This window comes from Dermacentor silvarum, chromosome 2 (genome assembly GCF_013339745.2).
Source record: "Dermacentor silvarum isolate Dsil-2018 chromosome 2, BIME_Dsil_1.4, whole genome shotgun sequence".
NCBI lineage: Eukaryota > Metazoa > Arthropoda > Arachnida > Ixodida > Ixodidae > Dermacentor > Dermacentor silvarum.
Genome location: NC_051155.1, coordinates 124,896,768 through 124,923,141, shown reverse-complemented (window position 1 = coordinate 124,923,141; position 26,374 = coordinate 124,896,768). Strand labels below are relative to the sequence as shown.

General features: G+C 47.3%; 1 protein-coding gene across 1 annotated transcript in view; it reads left to right on the top strand.

Moving 5' to 3' along the window:
- Positions 1-26,374, top strand: part of LOC119441739 (uncharacterized) — an 81,368-nt gene that overhangs the window by 9,465 nt on the left and 45,529 nt on the right. The window contains exons 2-4 of the mRNA XM_037706350.2: positions 7,911-7,944; positions 24,500-24,740; positions 25,243-25,497. Coding sequence (XP_037562278.1) covers positions 7,914-7,944; positions 24,500-24,740; positions 25,243-25,497 — 527 coding nt within the window. The 5' untranslated portion in view covers positions 7,911-7,913. The remainder of the gene's footprint in view (positions 1-7,910; positions 7,945-24,499; positions 24,741-25,242; positions 25,498-26,374) is intronic.

Here is a 26,374-nt window from a genome sequence, read left to right as displayed (position 1 = left end):
TGTACTTCGCCTCTTATGACATACACGTACGATGTGCAACGACCATCCTCACCATGTGTATTTGGAAGGGAGGACGCAACCACCACCTTGCAACCGTTGAAATAAATTCATCAGGAACACCTTCTGGCTCATTTCATGGAACGTCTCCTTTTATAGTTGATTGCTGAGAAAATTATTTGGTTGAAACAGGAGTTTTATTACAATTCAATGATGAATTTGAGTAAACGCATGTAAGAACACACCGATATAGGGCTATAAAAACTACTAGAACACTTTTCTTAAGTTATATGAAGTCCTGACTAGGTATATGATATCCCCTTGCAAAGTTGAGATATGGCACAGGGTTACATTGACGAATGACTAAAGAGTGAGAACTGTGCAAACGACATATTCGACATATTCGGTGCTTGAGTTCAGCAACAACTACATACGCTTACTTAATAATTTACACAGGGATAACAATTCCCGGATACGAGTACGGAGCCACCAGGTTTAAATTGAGCCCCAAAGTCACGTTTTAAGTACGTCGAAGGGCACTAAACATAACAGCTTTGGCCGAAAGGAGTTCATATTGGCCATGGCGGAAGCCTGGCGACATTTTTGGCTACTTTTAAAGCACCAACAATCAACTAGCTACTTTTCTGGCTACTTTTCGCGATTTCCTGGCTACTTTTTACTTTTTAGACCTGGCAACCTGGCAATGTTCAGATTCTTCCAGGCCTCTCCTCCCGTGCCTTCGGGGGAAGCTTCTTAGCGAACACGTAGTTTCACACTTGATTAAAAAACATTTACCTCCAACCAAATTTTGCTTCTTCGCGAAAGCTTCAAACAGCTCTTACGTCACCAATAATTATTTTTGAGAAAAAGTACTTTGTTGAAACCTTTATTCGCACCATCACCAAGTATATCCCAATTTTTTCCAGGAGAAACGGCGATGGTCACTTTTGAGGTCTGGCACCTTTCAGGTCCTTTTCCTTCAGTCTTTCCTTTTCTTTCTTTCTTTCTTTCTTTCTTTCTTTCTCTCCCTCTCTCTCTCCTATTGATTCACATCCTCTTACATACACTTGTAGCGGGATAATGAGCCGACCGCCGCCCACTGCATAACAGCGTAGCAATAAAGTATGACGTTTGTGTCAGACGTGGCACGGTGGATAATGGCAGACCTAACATAGGAACACGAAAGCGGGAAAAAAAACTTATGACATCTCGCCGTGAAGAATTCGCCCGTACAAACAGTGGCTCGCGAGGCGCGTAGATAGCGCGGTCTGCTCTGCTATGCCACGGGGAGGCATATACCGATAACAACCACGCGTATCGGCGCGCTGGACCGTTGTCGCGAGTCGAGTAGTAAAAGACTCACGGCTGAGTTTCCTGTCGGAGACGTAACGCGAAAAGAAACGCCGCTGCAACAGAGTCCTTCGTTTTATTGTTTAAAACCACCGAACGCTAGGCGGCTAGCAGAGCTCAAAAAAAGAAAAAGAAAGTTCATCGTGTTCGAAGCATCAGTCGCTTCACGATTACAAGTTCATAATGCACTCATAAAGCAAGAATATTTGCTTATTCGGCACCTAATCTTCATGGCTTGCCACAAACTACTGAGAAGCGACTTCAACGTTTGCTGGCAAGAGGTCTCAGGGTATGTCCGCCATGGCGAGCTCGAGTCCTCTAGTTGCGTTGAAGCTCGCCACCCGCCTTTTCCAGTTTTACGAACGGTTGAAACTTGTCGACACGCTTATCGCATTTTATGCAACACGAGAAGCATCCACTAAACAGCAGGCCTTAGGGTAAGAGACAAAAGCTGAATGCGCGAAGGTTTTCAGGAACATAAAGCATTATTACCCAACTTTGAATGATCCGAAGTGGCTATTAAGTGGCTTGGATGCTCACAACACCCAAAGTAGAACTGTAGGGGCGTGAAGAGACTATATATTTTTAAACAAAGAGTTTTAAAGAGTTTTTAATAAATAAATAAAATAATTAAATCATTAGAAGTAAATGTATCTAAGAGAGGAATGTTCTAGATTTACATATTATATCCTCAGTATAATCCCCTTGTATATAGACGTACCGATCGTGCCGTAATAATTCCTCTGCTTCAGCATTCGTCATGCCAGATTTAGCCTTACAAACAGACAGACATGAACTTTATTTGGTCCTGAGGAACTACGTGGGGACCCCCTGTGGGAAGTCCATAGTAGTCGCTGGCCGCGTCCACGTAGGGGCAGGAAGACCGTGGTCCTGCGCCCTTTCTCAGGCCCTCTGGACAGCCTGGCGTTGTACTGAGAGTACGCTGCTTTTAAGGGCATTGTCCCAGTCCGCTTCTTTGTTTAACGATGCGTTACGTAACGCAGGGCATTGCCAGAGCATGTGAGCCAATGTACAGAAATGCACACCACAATCTGGACAGTGTGGTTCTATATTTGGGGCAATACAACTTAAAAAACCCCTCGATGGAAAGGACCCCATTTGGAGCATTCTAAAAGTCGACGATTGAGACCTGTTAAACTTAGAATGAGGTAGTGGAAAACTCCTCCGCTCTAACTGGTAGTGAGAAACTATTTCGTGGAAATTCTTATAAATTAAGCATAGCGACCCAATACTTACTTTCCACGAAATAGTTTCTCAATATACCAGTTAGAAACTATTTCTTGGAAAGTAAGTAATGGGTCGCTGTGCTTAATTTCGTCCAGCCCCCCAAAAGCTCCCATACCGCCGCGGCGGGTAAGATCTCGCGCACGGTTATGAGCAAGCTCATTGGGGTTTGGGAGATTTATAAGAGCATTCGGACCCATGTGGGCTGGAAACTACGTAATGGAGTGAAAACCAGTAACCACCCTATTTCTGAGGATGGCCGCGCCTCTCGGGAGATCGAACCCGACGCAAAGGCACGTATGGCCGCACGAGAGTCTGTGTATATATTGGGATGCACAGGGTCCCTCATTTCCAAAGTTATGGCTATCTGTTCTGCTACATCGATAGAGATATGACGGACAGAAGCCGCGTTGATGAGTGTACCGTTCGTATCAACTACTGCCGAAACAAAGTTGCTGGTCTGTCTATAATGGGCCGCATCTACGAATGCTGCCAAGCTTGGGCTATCTGCGACTGTCTTTAAAATTACAGAAAACGTTTATATTATCCTAAGTGACATCTAATCTGTCTTATTGCGCTTCTTAGCATCAGTAGAGGATGCGCAAAAATGGGTTATTTTTAGCAACTCCCAAGTCGCTATCGCATCAACAAAAACCACAGAAACAAAAAAAGATCGTTGAGTACAACTTTATTGCGTGAAACCGCTCATAGAGCACATAAATGTAAGCGCGACCAATCGCGTTTTAGCGTTTCAGTGGATACCAGGGCGCTGCAATATTCCTGGAAACACTACAGCGGACGCAGCTCCGAATAGGGCGCACAATAAGGAAGAGACGTGTGTAAAACTGTCAATTCTGTGAAATCTAAGCGATAACAGAAAATTTGAAACATTACTGCACCGCCTGCGACTTGGTACGGCATATGCGCGGTACTTCTTGTGCAGGATATAACGCGTCCCTTAAGTCCGCAGTGCTCTTGTGGCCACACAGAGGAAGAGGTGCACCAACTCCTTCTCGAGTGCTCAAAATACGAAACTGCAAGGCGAACATTGAGAGCATATTTAATGCTATTAGATCGACGACCACTCACCCTGAAAAGAAATACTCGGCCTATGGCCAATAACAGCGGGGCCTCAGAGAAAAACGCCCGTCGCTTTAAAAGTTTTCTTATAGAAAAGACCAATATCGTAGGCGTATATAAGCTTTAGTGTCCTCTCAAATACATATGTGTGATGTAAGTCTAAGCTTGGTATGTTGTCAAGTTATTATGTCGTCCTTTAAGTATATTACGTTTTCTGCGCTCGTCTGCAAAACTGTGCTCTTGTGTGCGTTCTCGGACAATTCCAAGTACTTGCGTTTACCATGTGCGTCTGCACACATGTTAATCTTCTCTGGGTTCCTGGACTCATGTACAGAATTTTGTGTCCATGCTGACTGACTGTACTTTGTAACACATCTGTGACACATTGTGTGACATATTGTGTGTGATAACATGTTTTTCTTTTCCAAGCGTCGAAGAGTAGCCGGTGCCAACTAAAGGCGTGAACCTCTCATATTATATCATGCCAATAAAAACAAGGATGATGATATAGGTCAAGTGAAATCTTTCAGCTATTTAGCAATTTAGCCGTCTCTTGCAATAAAAAAGGCACGAAAAAGGACAGATATATCAGATTGCTCATGGTGTGACCATAGCGAGGAAGTGCAGACTCTTCTACGCTATATGTAGCTAAGGATGAGTAGGCGAGTGGGATGAATGTTCGGTTTATCAAATAGTTTTTTGCGCGTTTAACGGGCTTCAGAGCGTGTTTCCCATGTGATAGTGAACAAAGTTTGTTTGCTTTGTCGGTACTGCCCAAATATGCAACGCCCAGCTGGGCTCCTCTACATAGAGTCCAGGAACCACGCGCTGTCAATCACCTGCGCCTGCGGCTACGCGTGAGAAATTCAGACGCCGAAACATCTATGACATGATTAAATGGATTTAAGCTCCTACCCACCCTACCCGACAAAAGACAACCGTTGTGAAGAGACGAAGTGCTAAAAAATGTGCACGAAACGTCTCTTTTTTTTTTTTTGCCGAACGCTGTATGTGCGAGTGAAAGGGCGCGAGGGACGCGCGCTTTCACGGGGAGTGAACGCACGGCGGAGAACAAACGCGCGTTCTGCGCCGTGCTCGCTTAAGGGCTGCAGAAGTAAGCGTCTCTTTCCTCCTTTACAATCACCATATATGTAGAGCAAACGCGCCTTCTTCCGACGCGCGAGAGGCCGAGGGGGAGGGGCAGGGGGGAGGGGGAGGGAAGGGAGGCGACGTTTAGCTGCGGCACCAAGTGCCTATTTATATCAGAGGCTCCGGCAACAGTCACCAACGCCGCACGCATTTTGAGCGAACGCGGGCAAAACGTCGAAGGCGTCGACAATAGTTCTGCGTGTTGCCGGTGCTGCTGCATGTCCAAGTTTATACAGCTGATAAAGCTAATATCATTACTCCGTATAGCTCTCTACAAATTTGCTATCGCAATTGATGCTTCGCCTTTCAGGTGAAACTGCGACAACTTTTTAACCATAGTCGCATACAAGAAGGCAGGAGACGCCCCGCCCAGATGACCGAAGCGCGGCAGCCGATTGCCTCCGCGACTAAAGAAATAGTCCGGCTGACGCGACTCGGCCCAGTTCGAAGCGCGGGCTGCCATGTTCTTCGTGAGCAGGGCCGCCGGCCGTCCGGCTTATGACGTCAGTCTAGAGTGCGCGCCCATTCGCGGAGGCTCGCGTGAATCCGCCTCTAAGGGGCAAATGCCGCTGCCTTCTGAAGTTGTACCCGACTATAGGCTTGTGCAATAATCCCGGCAAAATGCCGGCAGGATGGATGTGTATCCATTATACATTTATGCTAGGCCATGCAATTCCCTCATATGCTCATATGGCCATGCAACTATATACACGACCGACGCAGTGTTCACATGAATAAAACGTGGATTTTTCAGGAGTTCGCACGGTTTCGTTGAGAAACAACGTTGCGGTTTCTTTATTTTTCTTGAAATGACGCCAATTCAGCCGCGTGTTTGCCTCGAAACGTTTTCTCGGGCAAGTTAACGTGCTTTACGTGCACCAGTAATGTACGTTGTCGCGCAATTTATAGCGCATAAACTGTGGCCCTGTACATTACCATTCTCGTTGCATCTACATATGGACGTCAAAGCTACACAAAGGGCAAATTATTTTTCTCATCACAGTTGGTTTCATTCGTCATATCCTGGAAACATTCGAGGGATAGTAATTAGTGGTGAAATCAGACAAATCATGTGCATGAACAAATATGCGATGGCAAAAGTGGGTTCAAGGTGTCTAAGGTGCTATAGACCACCAGAGGAACGGTAATAACCGTTGCACTCGGTTTCGATCGCCCGACCAATTGATCTATTGGGAGATTAGCGTAATTATCGCGGCTTTCGAGAATTTTCTATGCACGAAAAAAAATTGTATTCAACTGCCCCTGCGACATCCCCCCCCCCCCCCTCCTTCCCATATCTGTGCCTTGCCCGAAAAAAAAAAGTTCTGCCTACGCCACTGGCCAATACACCCGTATATTAACATGCCGTATTAACTACCATCTTGTAAAGCCCGCACCCCCACTTTGGCGTGCGACAATTTGGAAACCGTAAGCCTGCCTCGTGTAAGACCCGCACCCAGTAAAAATTAAAAAAAAAAGTATGGGCCTTACACGAGCAAATACGGTATATGTTTCAACAAAGTGGTGCTCGTTTAATTTAAATGAAAGAGAACAGCGAAATACTTTCTAAACTGAGCCAATGGGGTACCATGAGCATTCACTAGAGCACTGCACGGGCTTGAATTTTCGGCCCGGTCTTGGGCGTACATGACCGAGTCCAGCCCGGACCCGTGGTTCCAAGCCCCAGGCCCGTGTTACTAAGCCCGGGCCTGAGCGTTCATTATATATGGTTACGAGGAAGCTGAAGTGTCTCGGAACTCGGTTGATAGTGGTACCCCGCACCTCCACCAAAATGTTACGGGGAGAAAATATATGTATTTACAATATATATAGTTAGAAGGTTGTAGCTCTGGGTACCACCATCTACCGAGTTCCGAGACACTTCAGTCTCTTCACCAACCAACGTCATTTTGTTCATAGCGGTACAAACTCGTACGTGGCATTATATATACAGGGTGTTTCAGCGAACACTTTCAAAATTTATCTAAGGTTGCCTGTGGCAGATATCCCAATTCTAGTTAATGAGGTGGTCTACTCGAAGAGGCGGACACTATTTGCACAAAAAATTGAAATGCATAATCGACTAATCAACAAAAAATATCTAATTAAGTTTTAACTAATTACCTGATGACCCATATTGCAATTAACAAATTGTAGCCGTGGAATTTCGAGATATTAATTCCCGAACTTTGCGGAGAAATGCATTGGCGTTCCAGTTAATTTTGTGCTTGAATGCATAAAACATTTTGTTAGCAAACTAACTGGAACGTCAATGCATTTCTCCGCAAAGTTCGGGAATTAATATCTCGAAACTGGTGTCATCCCGAGAATTCGTTCCAAGTGATCCGCCTTGCCAACTCCACGGCTACAATTTGTAAATTGCAGTATGGGCCATCAGGTAATTAGTTAAAAGCTTAATTAGTGAATTTATGTTAATTATTCGATTATGCATTTCAATTTCTTGTGCAAGTAATGTCCGCTCCTTCGACTAGGCCAGCTCATGAACTAGAATTGTGCTATCTGCCACAGGCAACCTTGAAGAATTTTTGAAAGTGTTTGCTGAAACACCCTGTATATATATATATATATATATATATATATATATATATATATATATATATGCTAGAGTTCTTTTTTTTGTGCAATTTATTTTTCCTTACGTGGAAACAATGTTCGTTTTTCTGGAAAAGAAAAAAAAATGTGAAGAATTCATCCGTTCTCCCCTTTTCCTTGCTGAGGTATACTAAAGCCAGCTCTTTGCACGTGTCACTTCAGCTTGGTACAGAGTGCCTTGAACCATGCAATGCATAACATTCGCGTGTGCTCGATGGTCCGACCTAAGCCCTTTAATGAGCGGGCCCTGAGTCCGGCCCGGGCCCATGGCTTTAGGCCCGAGTCCGGCCCGAGCCCGCCGAAAAACGCTTCGGACGACCCGCGGGCCGGACCGGGCCGGGCCCGTGCAGTGCTCTAGCATCCACTACCGGTATACCAAGCACATGCCGCGCCATAATTTCGTCGCAGCAAATGTACCCTATTTTGTTTACCTCGCCCCGACTAACGCTAATTTCTTTTATTCTTTTCTGTTTTAGAAAATGAGATTCTTCCTCTCACTGCTGGTGACCGGTAAGTCCACAGTTTACCGTTTCTTCTTTTCTTTTTTTTTAATTTCAATTGCATGCACCCACGCTGACATATATGCGACATCTACACGAACCGCTAGTGCACAATGCAGTCCTGCTTTGTCCGAAAGCAGCTGGCCTATCCTCTGCTCGCTGCTACTGAGCTGGAGAATGTCGCGCTAAAGACCAGGAATACTAAGGGAAATCAGACAGAAACCATCTACGACGATTGTCTTATATGCGCAACATTGCGCGCACCGTTACAACTTCCTCCTTTCAAAATAAGCACGCAGAGACTACTCGTGCTTGTCACAGGTCATACGCTGACATCGCGTTATGCATGATTTGTATGGATCTGCAATTTTACATCAAGTTCTTTGTATATTTTTACAGTGTATATGTAGTGTGTTACCTTCACGCTAAGTGATTGTAAAAGCTTTTGATTATTTCGAGTTTATTCTATTCATGGTGTTATATCGTGCAGTGTTTTACATCTAAGCCGTTCTTGCGACTAGAACCGCTCAAAAACGTTACATGCCTGTTTTCATAGTTTTACGGAAAAAAAACTAAATCACTCACGAAGTCTGCATTGTGAGGAAATGTGGACATTGTTATGTGCAACACGCAGGGCCAATTTTAAAATGTCTGTGTCAATTAGCGAAAGAAGAAGGGGAACCGTGAGGCTCGATTTTGTTAATCATAACCACATAAATTAAGCGAACAGGCAATGAAGCCAAGGAAAGCATTGGGGAAATTAAGTGTGGTTGAAACTGGAATGTAGAAAATAATGAACAAAGGGGAAATGAAAGTGGACGAAAAGACAATTTGTCGCCGGCGGGAGCCGAACCAGCAACCTCCGCATTACGCGTGCGTTGCACTACCAATTGTGCTACGGCGACGGTCACGAATGCGTCCACTAACTTGGGTATTTATGTTTACTGGATCTAGCCATAGGTGTGTTAGCCAGCGCCACTCAGAACCATTGTGGGCGGATGTTTGAGATGTTGTAGCCCGATGGCGTCACGTAACACGTGATCTTGGGAGAGCAGGCACGTGGCTAAGAAACCCTCGCATGCTATCTGGAAGATTTCAAACGGACCAGTCATACAGGGGTAACGTTTTAAAGTGTGTGACTGAATTAAAGGCAACTGAAATATTTATTGCACCTGCTCGAAAGAAACAGCTTCGTTGGGAATTGGGTTGTGACTGTGCAGGGTGACACAAGTCTGCAGCTTTTTTTTTTTTTTTTTTTTTTTTTTTTTGTGGTCTCTGTGTGTTTAGCTGCGATTTTGGGATAGAGATCTCTTCAGCCAAACTTCTCAAACTGTCTCACTTAATTAAAAAATTGAAAACAAACGTACTCATGTGGTAATAGTGTTCTCAGCGCTCGCACTGTCGGTCCACGCAGGCTCTCTTTCCAAATCAAGGTGAATAAGTGAGTGGTCTAGCTTCAGTAGTTTTGGGGGGAAGTCATTTCATTCTGTTTTTCACATATGACAAGACACTGTTCATAATCGGGAGACATTACGGCGACGCCTCGAATGCAGAGTTCTGGAGAGTCTTTACGAGTTCTCTGCTCTACTTCCACATACCCTCAGTAGCATAATGGCAATTTCTCGCCCACTTGGTCCATTCCGTCGCCCAAAAGTGTCCTTAATAATGCAATGGAACTGCGCCGGTATTCAACAGCGTCTGTGTGAACTCAGCCTTTTCCTTTGAGACATACCTACACCAATTCTAGCCCTCTCGGAGGCTGGTCTCCCTAATGGAAGGACGATCCCAGGGTACATCAGACATGGAAATCTGAGTATACCGTCATTTGCTAATGGAAGTGCGATGATATACATCAGGCGAGAAATAACTCACGTCGCCTTACCAGTGCAAGACCTTTGTTCTACCTACTTGGAAGTCACCGCTGTGCAAGTGTGCCTAGGAAACCGAAAACTCAGTGTGGTGTCGGTGTATATAAGTCCACGCAGGAAGGTCTCCATGGAGGCGTTTATAAAGGACATTTGCATTCGTTGCCCCTCTCCTAGAATAATCCGTGGCAATTTTAACGCACATCATTCGCTTTGGGGAGATAAGATTGCAGATTTCCGAGGCAAGGAACTTGTCGCAGCCGCGGATGCTGCTGACTTATGTATCGCGAACGATGGTAAACCGACTTTCTTCAGACTACCAGATTCATGGAGTGCCATAGACCTCGTGATCCATTCTACAGACCTTTGCGTATCGTCGACAACGGCCCCAGACAGGATGGGCAGCGACCATTTTCCGATATTCACCAACATCACCGGATTTCAGACTGCTGGTCGACAATTCTGTGCTGTGACACGCTGGGGCACATACAGAGAAGCGTTGGATGAATCCCCTGGTGAGCTGGTCGCAGATATGCTGCGGAGCAAGAGAGTGGCTACCTCAATGCTGAAACTGCCAGATCATTTCCCTACTCCTGATTTGAAACTAAAGAACCTCTGCGCAGCGTGTAGGAGAGGGGAGCGGAAACTAATGAGAAAAACGGGAAATCCCTCTGCAAAAACTGAATACAACAGGATAAACGCTGTCATCCGTCGTCACAAAAAAAAGTAAAGACGAGTTCAGTGGGCTGCTTTCTGTGAGAGCTTATCGGCGTTTACTCCCATGACAAGGATACGGGGAGTAATGAATAGCCTATCCGGAAAGATTCGCACGCACAGGCCATTTGAAGCACTTGCTTTAAAGCAAGGAAAAGATTTGCAAACCCTTGCAGAAGATTTTGCAGATGGATTCACATCTGGCAGATCAGCAGGAGTATCGAACCCTCTGTTGTCTCGAGCATTCCATACCATGGATACGTCATTCACTTTCCGTGAGTTGGATTTGGCGCTTAGCAAATTAAGAAGACGCTGTGCTGTGGGTCCCGATTCGATCAGCAATCAGATGCTGACAAATCTGCCATACGAACGAAGACGAGCCCTTCTGGACATATTTAATCACGTCTGGAGCACGGGAGAGATCCCAGAAACGTGGAAGATAGCATGGGTGGTGCCAGTACTCAAATCCGGAAAGGATCCTGCGAACCTCGCCTCATATCGGCCAGTATCGTTAACATCATGCGTATCAAAGTTGATGGAAAGACTAGTATGTACGAGGTTAAAACATGGTATCTTGAGCAAGGAAATAGACTGCCATCGTGCATGACCGGCTTTCGTCCACGGTTGAGTGCCCAGGACAGTGTCTTGAATTTAATAAGCCATATCGAGCACCATCGCGCGGACGGCCTTTCCACACTCGCCATCTTTATGGACGTTGCCAAGGCATACGACTGTGTGCTTCATACAGGCATCATCAACGGACTCCAAAACATGGGTGTCTCGGGAAATGCACTTCGATTCATCCATGAATTTCTCAGAGATCGGTGTGTCCAAGTTAAACTCGGAAGTATAATGAGTGATAAGCGACGAATTTCCCTCGGTGTCCGACAAGGAAGCGTCCTATCTCCCTTGCTTTTTAACGTTGCCATTGCCAGCCTTCCAGATGCACTGAAAGTAGGTCGGACGGCAGTTAAAATGTCCATCTACGCAGATGACATCTGCATTTGGATCTCGGGGTACCAACACAAACGGTTGGCCCGGATCGCCCAGTGCGCAATCTCCGCCATCGAACGCCACTTATCGATGCTTGGCCTATCTTTATCAGCGGAAAAATCTGCCTTCATGCTTTTCCCGGGAGTGAGACGCAAGTCAACACGCCTGACGCTGAATATCAGAGGGCATTCAATTCTTCGTGCAACTCATGTTCGATTCCTGGGCGTCACCATCGACAGCAAGCTACTATGGCGTCGTGCGGTCGAAAGTGTTGTGGCTGCATCAGTGCAAAGAGTCAACGCACTTCGTCGATTGGCAGGTGTACGTTGGGGAAACAATCCTATGTCCATGCTTAAACTGAACGCTGCTCTGATAACAAGCCGCATTCTCTATCAGCTCCCTCTGATATCACCGTCATCGAGTCAATTCGAGCGCTTGGAGGCTGTGCACAGAAAGGGACTTCGCTTGGCGATGGGAGTTCCACAGACGGCTTCAAACAAGAAAGTCACTAATGAGGCAAAGTCTCTTCCACTCTGTCTCTTGGCATCTCAGGCGTTGCTGACGCAGCTATTAAGGCTGGGCGAGTCCCGCGCAGGCACGGCGCTTATCCGGCGGCTAAGAGCAAGAACTCGCTCACATTTCCATGCGGCGCTGAACACTTTCCAATGCTTAGGATTGGAATGGCCTAAACGCAGTCGCCTTGACCCGCCTGTTGAAACGCCCGTGTCAAGTATAGTGGTAGCGTCGTCTGCTACACGGTGCGGCGCATAGAAGCCGACGAGAAAGAGATTTGAAGGAGTGCGCGTGGCACGTGCAATTCGGTGCATGGACACGAAAAGGAAAAGAAGAAATGAAACCCTGAAGACGAGCTGACGCATTGTCTCTTTGTATCAAGGCTTGTCCGTCCCCGACGACGAAGCCTGCTCTTTCCTTCGAAAAGGCTTTCGCCTTTACACCGCCATGGTCTTTTTCGGACGTTACCTGCAGCCTCAGTGTACCCCTCCTACTGGCGAAACGCACCATTTCAACTGCAGAAGCAAAGTTCATTGTGCTGGAACACTTGAGCACAGCATTTCAACGCCACTTACAAGTGTACACAGATGGTTCGGTGTGCGCACAAACAGATAGCTGTGCAGCGGCATTCTGCATACCATCCCTTGATGTGTCATGGTCTGGCCGACTGGATCGCGTAGTTTCCTCTACAACAGTAGAAAGCGCCGCAATCACCGCGGCTTTGCGGAAAATATGGGCCTTTTCTGCACGAGATGTCGTGGTGCTGACGGATTCCAAGTCAGCGTTACAGAGATTGCATCGTGGCCTACCTCTAGAGAAATTTACAAGGCAATCTCTGGCACTGATTAACGATCTAACAAGGAAAGAATTTAATATAAGATTCCAGTGGATACCATCACACGTAGGAATTGATGGAAACGAGAAAGCTGACGCCCTTGCACGCCTAGCGCTGACATGTGTCCCAAAAGTGAAAGCTCCAAAAGCTTTTCAGAACCCTAAGGGTGCAATCAGCCTTCACTTTAGGGAGATCCACAAGAATCCCCACGAAGCCTGTGTGACTCATGGATTTACCCGCGAAGAAGCGACGCTTTTATACCGCATCAGGACCGACTCCGCGTACACCACAGCTTGGTTATTCAAGACTGGGCTTCGCGCTTCCCCATTCTGTGCTTTCTGTGGTGACATTGGTGACATCGAACATTACATTTGGATATGCCCGCAGTTTGACAAAGAAAGAAAAGCGATGATCGACAGCCTACAAAAGAGCGGTCTTACGCACCGGACCTTTGAAGACCTCGTTTTCCTCGGAGGACCTGCGACAACCAGGAAGAGAGCGCAACGACTGCTGATAGCCTTCCTGCGAGACACGGGGCTCATAGACACTTGGTGACACACCCCTGATCTCAACTCGAAGAAGGATCAGGCGGAACAATTGCCGGCATGTATGTCAGGCTAACCCCGCCTGCTTCAACATCATCATCACCACCACCACCACCACCACCACCACCACCAGTCTTTACGACAACTTTGGCTGGAAACCACATACCAGCTCCATGATTCCGCGTAAACGACAATTTTGTTACACATTGCAAGCCCTCAAAAAAATTGATATAGATATATTTTTAACAAACCCGCCTACCGCTATACACACGACGAAAATACGTTGGAGGAGCTCAGTATATATCGCTTTCGGATTACATACGATTTTCGTCTGTCCCAATTAAGAATAGCGCTCGTTGCGTCGGCATAGTTACTTATGATGGGAAAAAAGAATTATGCGAATCTCGAACGCACATTTTGGAATCTACATGAAGCTTTCGTGAACGTTTTATTAAATGTTTTAAAACTGATAATCTTCTGCAGCGCATTTTGCAACATAACGATTACGTGCCGGCCCATCAAAGCACGTTGTCGCATACCCCATCGCGCGACCCCCGGATTACGCTAGCTTTGTCTCCAGGATCGGCGCACTTTTCATCCAGCCATCTCCGAGGTCAGCCCAGTAGACTATTTCACGATCTCCAAGACCGGCCCACCTCACGCGGCAAGAATCCTATCAAGCAAACGGGCCAAACTCCAGGGGAAAAAAGGGGGGCGCGTACGTAGCCCTGATAACATTTAGGTATAACGTTTGTTTCACTGCGTAATACCGCAAGAACAGAGCCTGCATCCGGCGCTTGAGCAGTAAAGATGGGGTTACGTATACAGGGTGCCCCAGCTATCATAGCACGATTTAAAAAAAAGAGGAACGGCGTTACCCGAAGCAAACCTAGCGCGTATTGTTTCCAGTACAGTGGAGTAGCCGCCAGTAATTATTTCGTTACTGAGATTTAATTAGGTAATTGTAATTAATTATCTAACTTGAGAAGTACTGTCCTAATTATCAAAGTGTCAATGAGAAAATTGTAGAGCACCATGAAAAACTACCGTTACAGCTTTCTGTTGCAAAATACGTGCTACATAAAAGTATTTTTCCGAGCGTGAAAGAAGCCCGCGAATACACGCAAAGTGCCTCGAGCGGCCAGTTGCGTGGCAATTCTGCGTGTATTCGCGGGCTTCTTTCACACTCGGAAAAACACATTTATGTAGCACGTATTGATTCAATTGACGAACTCAATTGGTTCCATCCCTGACTCAATCGTAACCAATTGGAGGTAAGGATTTCCCAATGGGCCCAGTTGATTCTAATTGGCAAGGCCAATCGGACTTAATTGGTTTCACTTTGACTCAATCATAACCAGTTGGAACTAGGGATTTTCCAATCGGTTCAAACTGGGTCCAGTTCATTTCAATTGGCAACTCCAATTAGTTTCTCCTCTGATCCAATTGTAACCGGTTGGAAGTATAAGCATTTTCCAATTGGTAACTGTTGGTCCCAGTTGGTTCCTTTCGGAAAAGCTAATTGGAGTCAATTGCTTTTTTCTATTTCGATAGCAATTATGTGGACACTCAAAGAGCATTTCTGCCGTCGGCGTCGCCGTCGACGTGAGGTTCCGTATGACGTCAACGGCGATGAAATCGTCGCCGCGCGCCGGACGCTGTATGTGCGAGTGAAAGGGCCGAGGGACGCGCGCTTTCACGGGGAGCGAATGCACGGCGGAGAACAAACTCGCGTTCTGCGCCGTGCTCCCTGAAGGGCTGCAGAATTAAGCGTCTCTTTCCTCCTTTACAATCACTATATATAGAGAGCAAACGCGACTTTACCGTCGCGCGAGAGACCGTGGGGGGACGGGAGGGAGGCAGGGGAGGCGACGTTTAGCTGCGGCACCAAATGCGTATTTATATTTAAAAAATGTCACAGTTTCGCCCTAAGGGCGAAGCAATGAATGCGATAGCAACACAGCAATGTCATACGAAGTAAGGTGAGCGGCTTTGGTAGCAACAACACGCAGAACTGTTGTCGACGCCATCGGCGTTTTGCCCGCGTTAGCTCAAAATGCGTGCGGCGTTGGTGACTGTTGCTGGAGCCTCTGATATAAATAGGCACTTGGTGCCGCAGCTAAACGTCGCCTCCCTTCCCTCCCCCTCCCCCACGGCCTCTCGCGCGTCTGAAGAAGGCGCGTTTGCTCTACATATATGGTGATTGTAAAGGAGAAAAGAGACGCCTACTTCTGCAGCCCTTAAGCGAGCACGGCGCAGAACGCGCGTTTGTTCTCCGCCGTGCGTTCACTCCCCGTGAAAGACGCGCCCCTCGCGCCCTTTCACTCGCACATACAGCGTTCGGCGCGCGGCGACGATTTCATCTCCAAATGACGTCATACGGAACCTCACGGCGACGGCGACGGCGACGCCGACGGCAGAAATCTGCTTTTGAGTGTCCATATAATTGCTATCGCAATAAAAAAATGTCACAGTTTCGCCCTAAGGGCGAAGCAATGAATGCGATAGCAACACAGCAATGTCATACGAAGTAAGGTGAGCGGCTTTGGTAGCAACAACACGCAGAACTGTTGTCGACGCCATCGGCGTTTTGCCCGCGTTAGCTCAAAATGCGTGCGGCGTTGGTGACTGTTGCTGGAGCCTCTGATATAAATAGGCACTTGGTGCCGCAGCTAAACGTCGCCTCCCTTCCCTCCCCCTCCCCCACGGCCTCTCGCGCGTCTGAAGAAGGCGCGTTTGCTCTACATATATGGTGATTGTAAAGGAGAAAAGAGACGCCTACTTCTGCAGCCCTTAAGCGAGCACGGCGCAGAACGCGCGTTTGTTCTCCGCCGCGCGTTCACTCCCCGTGAAAGACGCGCCCCTCGCGCCCTTTCACTCGCACATACAGCGTTCGGCGCGCGGCGACGATTTCATCTCCAAATGACGTCATACGGAACCTCACGGCGACGGCGACGGCGACGGCGACGGCGACGCCGACGGCAGAAATCTGCTTTTGAGTGTCCATATAATTGCTATCGCAATAAAAACACCGCATATCCACGAAGTGAATGATAATGAGTGGGCGAAGCACCGGCCGGGGGATCATTCGGGCAAAACGCCGGGAGCGTTCTCTGGAAGCCGGAAGCTGGCTGCCGGTTCCGGGTTCCTGAAGACGGAGCGTGGCGTGTATATATATATATATATATATATATATATATATATATATATATACACTGTACATGTGTACAGTATCATCATCAGCCTATATTTATGTCCACTGCAGGACGATCTGCAATGACTCCTGTCTTGTGCTACCGTATTCCAACTTGCGCCTGCAAATTTCCTAACTTCATCATCACACCTGGTTTTCTGCCATCCTCGACTGCGCTTCCCTTCTCTTGGTATCCATTCTGTAACCCTAATGGTCCACCGGTTATCCATCCTACGCATTACATGGCCTGCCCAGCTCCATTTCTTCCGCTTAATGTCAACTAGAATATCGGATATCCCCGTTTGCTCTCTGATCCACACCGTTCTCTTCCTGTCTCTTAACGTTAGACCTAAGATTTTTCGTTCCATCGCTCTTTGTGCGGTCCTTAATTGTTCTCGAGCTTCAGTGTTAACCTCCAAGTCTCTGCCCCATATGTTAGCACCGGGAGACAGTATATAGGTAGCACCGGTGTACAGTATATACAGCGCTTATATAGCGTCGGGAACGAAAAAGAGAAAGAGTAGGGAGGCGTTGCATGTAGGCTCCCTAAGAAAGAGTAGGGTTCCTCGATGCGCGCGCCCCCCCCCCTCCGCCGCCGTGGAGGGTGGAGCCATTCTGTAGGGGTGAATGCCGCCTTTCGACCGGCGGCCGCCATTGCGCTCCCCACGCATCGTCGCGGTTGGTTCAGTGAGACACGTGTGCGGCGTCTTCTAGGGCAAAATGCCCGTGTGTTGCGCGCCACAGTGCACAAACCACTCGCGAAACGTTGCGCTTGGCATTGGAAACAATACAAGGCATGCAGATGGGCAGCACATCACAGTGGAAGCCCTCACAAGCAGGCCTCATGATTGCAACGACAGTGGTCCTTCGTTTGCAAGATGTTTTGCTTAAAACGGATGATTGATTACAAGTTCTTCCTAACTGGGAGACTTCCGCAGGACTGCCTGGAGAATCTTTTTTCTGTTGTGCGCCAAAGGAAACCCGTTGCAATCGCGTACGACAAGAAATGCGCTTTAAAGCTCGTGTGTGTCAGTCAATTTTTGCACACGCCAGCGACCTCGAGTTATGGGACAGATGATTCTGAGTATCTGGCTGACATGATTTCACAAAGACAACGAGAGTGTGGCGGAAATGTTGAAGAGGAAATCGATGATGCAGAAATTCTTTTCATTGAAGCACTGACTTCAATTGAGTGCAGCGTTCTGCACCATATTGGTGGATTTCTTGTGAAAGGAATTTTGAAAATAACGGACTGCGAGCAGTGCAGGGCTGCAATGCAGGGCTCGGCGAGCCATGAGCATGCATATTTAACTGCATTGAAAGAGTATGTTCAAGATGATAGTAACTTGGGTTATCCGAGCGGTGAGGTTATGAGCTCGCTCATATCCTGTGAAGAACACTTCAAGGGGATGACATCCTGGACTGAAAACCTGTTCACCCTGAAGTCCCCCCTAAAAACTGTCACAGAATATTTAATCAAGAGGGCCAAGTGCAGTCTACAGACGTGCCAGCGACATAAGGGTTCCCTGGAAAACATGCTGATATCAAGTTATGCACGAGTAAGGCTACGCATTCACCTGCGCCAGCTCGAAGCCGCGAGAATCAGTGGGAGGGGAAGCAAGACATGCGCTGCAGTTAATTTGCAGTGAGTTGTACCGCTTGTTCTTGAAAAAATTCTCAACCAAATAAACAATCCACGATATGAGAAATTGCTATGTATTGAATGCATTTTGTTTCCTCTACGTTGAGAATCCGTGCGGCCGCTTTATTTTAAAGATATCGATGACTGGCCGCTTTATAACAATTACCGGTTTACGCTATATTGCTGCGGAAAACATGCTCAACAAGGTTTTATAGTCAATGTCTGCATGAGAGCCATCATTTAATGCCACAAAAGCCATATGTAGAGCCCCAAATCATCTGACATGTATTCCAACAAGTTTTACCCATCTGCACATTTACAGGACGGTAAACGAAATAAAAAAATTCAGAATACCCTGCGTTGCAGCATGCAGTCCGTAAATGGGGTAGCTGATGACTGATTCGAAAACACGAATGTTTTTTTTTTTTTTTTTTTTTTTTTTTACAATTTTCTTGAAGGCACAAAACACAGACACAACGAAATGCGATGGGACTCGTGTGTGTGTGTGTTTCGCACGTTTAACCAATATATAGCCCAACAAGACGCTATCTTAAGGTGTTTACGCAGCTGGCTTGGATGGTAGCCTTCCGCTGCCAGCGAGACCGGCTGCAAATTCCGCTCTAAAAATAAAGATTACAAAACGTAAATCGGAGACCTTCACGCTGCCGATGCGAAAACTTTGTGTTCTCGTCATATCGTTAAAGTACCACACGTTTTACATAACGAATTCTACGTGCAGTGGCACAAAGTACCGCTTGCTGCATATCCTGGCTATAGGCTGCCTGCGGAGAGGGCATCGCAATGGCGGACGCCGTAGCAGACGACGCGGTTGTCTCCACCCTCCAGGGCGGCGGAGGGGGGGGGGGGGGGGGCGCATCGAGGAACCCTAAGAAAGAGTAAAGCCCCTTGATCTTAAAAGTAACGACACTCTCCTCCGTGCGCGCGCTTTCCTCCTCAATTCTCCTCGCCCGCCGGCTACGCGCGCTGCGCACGGCACGCTATTGCGCCTGGGCTCCCGCGGATGGGCCGCAGAATTCGATGGAGGCGCATTATTTTGGGCCAGTTGCGCGCCCCAGTGGCGTAGAATATTTTGAAAAATGGTGATAACAGCACGGAGAATGCTGACAGCAACGTTTATGAGGAAGTTGGTTTCATCTTAAAGCCGTATGAATGACACACGCTGATGTAAAAGGAGCTTTGAGGCGAGTTCTATACTCCAGTTATTTTTTCTGCCACATGATACGCTGCTTTACTTTTTGCATCTTATCTAGTATTGCTTGTGGTAGATCGCTCTATGTTTGGCAGTTTTTTCTTGTATGTGCGCGCATGTGCACCGCAGGTATTATATTCAGTGTGCCTACTTATAATGAATTACTGGCGAGAGCATCGTCCGTCCATGTGTTTGTCTCAATGTCAAAGTAGCTTTTGCGCTGTGGTTTCTGCATTGAGTAGGACGGTTGCGAAATTTCAGTGCGATGAAGCGGTGCCGGCAGCCACTCATCACTCACAATAACAGGATCTGAGGAAAGGTATTTGCAGATTATTCTTTAGGCGTCGGTGTCAATGAAGCTTAAAATATACTCGGTATACCTATGGGAGAAGACATTCTATAGTTTTAGGCAAAAGAATAATTTATTATACACGGCTGGACGTGATTTGACTCGCTTCTGGCCTTCATTAGGTCACGTTACTTTCTGTACCTCAAACGCTCTCCTTGAAACATATCCAACTAAGGGTCTCGCCTTAAAATGTGGACTAGCTGGCGCTCATAACCTGGAATACCACGGGTATACTTGCCACTATTTTTGGGGCCCTGCATTCACTGTATTTATGTGACTGACACACACATCGAAGTAAGCTGTAAATAGCTCCTCTACAAGCTGCTATTTTGATATTCAGTAAAACAGGCAACGGATCCTAACAATCCCGAAAAGTGCGATCGAGAGGCTGTATCTTCGGGTATATTTGTTCAGTGGAAAGCACAATCTATAGTGCTGCATTTCCGATTGAATAAGAGTTGACGACGTGCGAGGGGATGGAGTCACAGCAGAATATTCAGCATTCTGAGGAGAACCCCATTTTTATGCAACGTACAAATTGCCGCAGCAAAAACGCTAATGAGCCGGCCGGAAGAATTGAAAAAATGCAGCATTAGGGGATGCTTTGATACGAGCAATAAGAAAGGCGCCTTACCTCGCAAACAACACTGTTGCTTGTCGGAACAAAGTTCTTCCGGCCAATGTTGTGCAGCCACTGCTTCTTGCGCAAGCCATCACGCTTTCCTTGCGGTATCATAAAAACTGCATAGCCATCATCACGCTTCTTTCTGCAGTTATATGCGCAGCAGCACGGCATAGCGCCAGCAGACAGTGCACGAAACAGCGTGCAATGTTAGCGTGCGACGTTCTCTATACGCCGAGCCAGCCGAGCTGAGGCGCAAAATGGCGCGAACGAAAAAGCAAAACACAAGCAAAACGCAAGCTCCACTCGTTTCCAAGGGCAACGGCAGGGAGACCAATCATCGTGCAGGAAAACGGGCGCAAGACCGTCTGCCGCGGAGGGGACTCGCGAGGGGCGAGGAGGAGGCGAGGAGGTCGCGCGCCGGCGGCAGAGTACAAAGAGTGGCGGTACTTTCCTACATCAAGGGACTTTAAGAAAGAGTAGGGTGCCTCGATGCCCAGCGCCGCCGTCCAGGGTGGAGACAACCCCGCAGGCGCCGCCATATTGTGTCACACGAGCTGAGACTCAGCTACGCTTGCGTTCATAAAGTGTTACTCGCGGCGCGCTTCCAAGTGCTTTCCCTTGATGAGGATTTTTTTATCGGTGTCCCATCTGCATATCTTTATAACCAATAGCCGTTAACTCGTCGAAGGTCGAAGACGTAAATGTATGGCGCCGGGAACATGCCCCAAGTTGCCTAATTCAATCACATTTAATATGCCGTGTGTATGTTTAAAATACGCACTATTTTTTTTCTTTTTTTTGCGCTTCGATGCTTGGTATATAAGGTTTGCGACCCCCTGTGTGTGGAAGTTTTTCTTATTCGCTGTTGTATTTTGGTTTACACGTCACGCCTCCTTTACCGTAGCCAGCCACTCGCGCACGGCGGTTAGTTTCCCTTGCGTTGCGCGTGCTCTTCGCGTTCGTTGCAATTATTTGACGATATCTACGCGCAATTTTTGCTTTTTTTTGCCCACAAAACTGTGTGCTGACAGGATTAAGCTGGTGTAAAAATAACTGAAATGTGAAAATAAGGTTTAGTTAGTGCTGTAGCGAAAAATGTAACGTAACTTGTCTGTGTCAATCTTGCGTAGTACACACAAGAAATTAAACGATGCACAAAATACATTTACTTATAATTTCTAGTACAATCAATCATGAAAGAGATATGTACATGAAAAATTATATGTACTGTGTGGCGCCTGAAGGTTATGTTGAAAGACGAGATAAAAAATTAATTCGCAAGGTAGGCTCGACACACAATTCGGGATACAGAGAGTTTTTTTTTTATTTATTCATTACATGGGGGGGGGGGGGGGGTTCAAGTGAGTACATCAACCTTATTACACACAATATAAATCGAAAACAAGAATGCAAACCGCAACCGCGGGTAATATTAATCAAGATATCCAGCCAGATATCCAGCCCGAATACATACATCAGCTACCATCGAGTACGTCGCATCAGCCAAACACAGCGATGGCGAGTACAGAACATTTCATAAATAACCATTAGAACACTGATAACTACATTGAAAAAATAAACAACACTGCATACATATCACGTACAAAAACCGTAAATGAAACTAAGACAGTCAAATACAGATTAGCAATGTTTTTCACTTCGAAAATATAGTCCATGATGATGTAGCGCTGTTGACTTTAACAGACGGCTCCCATCCTGTCGATCTCCCTCGTACTGGTCCTCTTCAAAGTGTTTCTAAGTACAGGTAAAACAATAAAAGTGATTATTGATATGAAAAGTTGCCTTGTAAATACAGAGAACCCATTACAGTGCTTAGAAATAAATTTTAGCAGAAGCAATGCTGTATTACCTCGCTTCACACGTTTCGAAGAAATGCACAGGCTACAACAGACACCATGCCAGAAAGCGCCGAAACATTTTGGTCCCATGATGCCCCTTAACTCTACTACACCTGGGCATACCGTGCACAGGCATTTAAAGACCGTCACAGTACCCACTACGATCGGCAATGAGCACGAATGACCATCGGCATACGATCACCACGCTACAAATATGTACAAGTCTAAAAAATCAGCTATGTAACGTAACACCCTGAGGTCCGCAAGATATCTCCTGAGAAATCAGAAAAAATCACAATGTTTCGCTTACCACGTACAAAACAGCCGCTCTCCCCAGACGAAGCACTGCGTTCTTTAGTCCCAAATAACCAGTACCGAAAAAAAAGAAACAAGAGACACACACAATGTGTGCTTCCCGTGAAAAAGGAAAATAGGTGGCTTACGTGACGATTCGTAGCTAACGTAAGACTATTTCGCGGCTAAGCATCTTCGTCAGTCCTTAAAATAAGGGTACAGACTGCGCCCATCAAAACGAAAAAATGCTATGCGACGCGCGGTCGCAAACCATACGCTACTCAGACAGCATCGGTGCAGTGCTTACTTAGTTCGTGAGCGAACGTAGGTACGTGAGCGAGGATCAGAGAATACTTTCTTATTTAAATGAAAAACACGGTGCGGCAGTCTAAACATTCTTGACACTTACCTCGCAAATGCAGGAGTTATCCGTTGCCTTCCAGTGATCGCGCTTTACTTGGGCTTCCCATCTCTTCCGTCGCTCTGGGTCCCGGGGGAAGCGAAAACAACGCAGTCCTTTACGCGTCGATCCGGCGCACTTGGGAAGACAACAGCCCGTCATGTCGACACGATGCACTTGATAGCTTGTCAGTCATGCGGCTGAACACTGTCTAGCAAGTAGAAGCGTCCGCGAAGCATCCGCGCGCACTGTGCCTCGAACTCAGCACCGGCACCAAGCAATCGCAACGACTCGCTGTGACACAATATGGCGTCGCAGCGAGAAAGCGGCGGCGCGGGGGCGGTCAAAGGTTGGCACCACCCTGAACGGCGGCGCTGGCATCGAGGCACCCTAAGAAAGAGAGCACAGCTGCGCCTCTAGCGGGAGCGGCGAGTACTAGCGTGGCTACGACGGCGCGTCGAGGGACAAAGCTCGACCCTAAGGAGCTTCGCCCCTAAAACGTTGCCGAGGCGAGAAGGTGGTAAAGACTTCCGACGCTGATAGACGAGTTTCCCGTTTTGACCTCGTCGAAAACCTCCGAGCCGCCCCCAGAGGCCCTGGCAACAGTTACCAACGCCGCGCGCGTTCGGTGCGAACGAGGGCAAAACGGCGACGGCGTCGACAACAGTTCTGCTATAGTGCCTAGAATATACTTATATTCTAGGCACTATAGTTCTGCGTAGGGAGCCTACATGCCGAGCTTGCATGTCGGCTCCCTAGTTCTGCGCGTTGCTGGTGCTGCTGCATGTCCAAGTTTATACAGCTGATAAAACTACCATCCTTACTTCGTATAGCTCTCTACTAAGTTGCTATCGCAACTGATGATTCGGCATTCGGGTGAAACTACTTTTTTTTTTTTACTCGGTAGCTTCGGCGTGGCGGGAAACGGTCTACCAGCTGCTGCGCTAGCTCGGCGCGCGGAGTGTTCCCGTCGGTGGGCATAGCTTGGCGGCGGGTACTGCGTTGCTACTGCTTCGGCGCATGCGCGGCTAGGCGAGGTTGGGCCACACTGACCTCTGGGCCAGGTGGTGCGCAGCTGTGGCTTGGTTGTTGCTAGGGGACGGCGCAGAGTTTTCTGCGGACTTCGGACGTTACTCCTCCAGCTTTAACAGCTTCGCTGTTAATAAATGTATACAAAGATTATAGGGGACAATGACAACACCACAAAGACCGAAAGAAGACCGGGAATGTCCTTTATCATCCGTCAAGCTTTTACTCACCCTGATTCACCCGTACGGCGCCATATACGTACTATCGACCAAAAAAGTTTACGGACCAAGGGATCTGACAAAAAGCTGAATATCTCCGCAGCCTCAAAACTCAGCCTGATATTCCCATTCCCAGCCTCTACTGGTATATGCGTACAACATTGTGATGTACGGTTTTACTGGGTGCTTTTAAAGGCTGCTCGGGTATTCAGCGTTTTCGGAGATCCCGTGGTCCGCAAACTTTTTTTGTCGATAATACATGTCTTTGTGATCTGGTGCAGGATGTGTCCTCCGCGTCGGCTGGTGCCTGATGGGCTCGACGGCATTCAGCGAGGTGTTCAAACCGCGCTGCTTCCCGCCTATCAGAGACAACCGCCACCTGAGGATGGGTCAGCAGCTGCCCGCCGGTTTCACCATGTCCAGCTTTCTGGACAAGCTGCAGATACTCGAGCAGAGGCTGGCCGAGCGCAACAATGGCAACGCACTCACGGCTGTCGACATGGCCGTCTACGTATTGCGGACGTAAGTTAAATTACAAATAATTTTGTTTAAGTACCACCGTCTGTCACCCTGTAAAACAAACCTAAGACAAGCGCAGAGCTATTATAGAAGTATAACCAAATGTATTCTACTTCGCTGCTGGGGTAAACTTAAGCGCGTAAGAAAAAATAACAGGACTTTACTGACGTTTATACATAGCAAGATTACTTCTTATGAAATGACACTGGAGATATTTCTCCGACATATGATGGAAAAAATAAAAAGACGTATCAACGCAAAGCTGAAGAGGTTAATGAAAACAGGCCACGGTGGCAGCACTTCCATGGGCGCCAAATGCGAAAACACTGTGTAGTTAGATTTAGGTGCACGTTAAAGAACCCGAGGTGGTCTAAATTATTCCGGAGTCCCCCACTATGGCGTGCCTCATAATGAGATCGTGGCTTTAGCACGTAATACCGCATAATTTAGGTTAATGAAAACAAGACCTTTTTTGATACTCTATCTCCGCTCTCTTGCGACGCAGGTTCTTCCATGACGACTACGAGTGGGAAAACCTAGGCATCAAGGATGTCGGCAATGCTGGCCACGCGCGCAGCATCCTGCACAACGTCATGGAAGCCGTGATGGCCAACTTGGGGCGGCCCAGCATCAAACCCGAGGAACTCCTGGACGACCAGATCCGCCGGGACGACGATCTCTGCTTTCTCATGTTCAGCCTGGCGCACAACATCAACAAGACGTTGGTGCGGCACGACCGTTTCGAGACGTACTCTGTCAAGTGAGTCGAGTACTAAATGTTCGCAGATGAGCGGTGGTGGGGCGGTGGCCTTCCATTCGTGGGCTCCGAGATCGAGCGGGCGCATGCGCCGCCAGATTTCGGACGCCATGTTTCATTGCGAGCAGTTCGTACATGTGAAAATAGACGAAGCCACCAGCCACGTACGCATATCTAGGGGCCTTGCGTGTGCGCCGCCGTCGATTCGTGGTCTTGTGGGGGCCCAGGTACAATGGTTGTAGGTGTTCTGTGGCTCGATGTGTACTGTTGGCTGTTACCTGTGGTACGAAGCATTTGCTAGGAAAATATGAAACGTTAAAAAAAGGAAACATTGTAAGCTTTATAGTACTATCGATACGGTGACCAAACTATCATGCTCCAAGATTTTTAAAATATGCAAATGCCACGTAGCTGGACAGAACGAAGGTAATCTTGTGTGCCGTACGCTTGCAATGGAAATACTCAGATTGCTTTTTGCATTCCGCCTAATTACGTAATTAGTCTTATTAATTAATCAACTTCTCAAATATTATAATTAGATTAAAAGTGTTAGTGAGAAAATTGCAGAGCAACATGAAAAACTCCCGTTACAGCTTTATGTTGCTCAATACGTGCTACATAAAGGTGTTTTTCTGCGCGTGAAAGAAGCCCGCGAATACACGCAAAATTGCCACGCAACTGGCCGCTCGAGGCACTTTGCGTGTATTCGCGTGCTTCTTGGCGCCGTACATTCATTACATAACGAGGCTCTCGAATCCCGCAACAATTTATGCCTTCGAGTAGCTTGTGTGGGTTTATTGACCAGCTGCCTTCACCCTCGCCTCCTATATTGGACAATGGTACCTCTCATGTGACCTCTGCATGGCTGATTCACAGACAG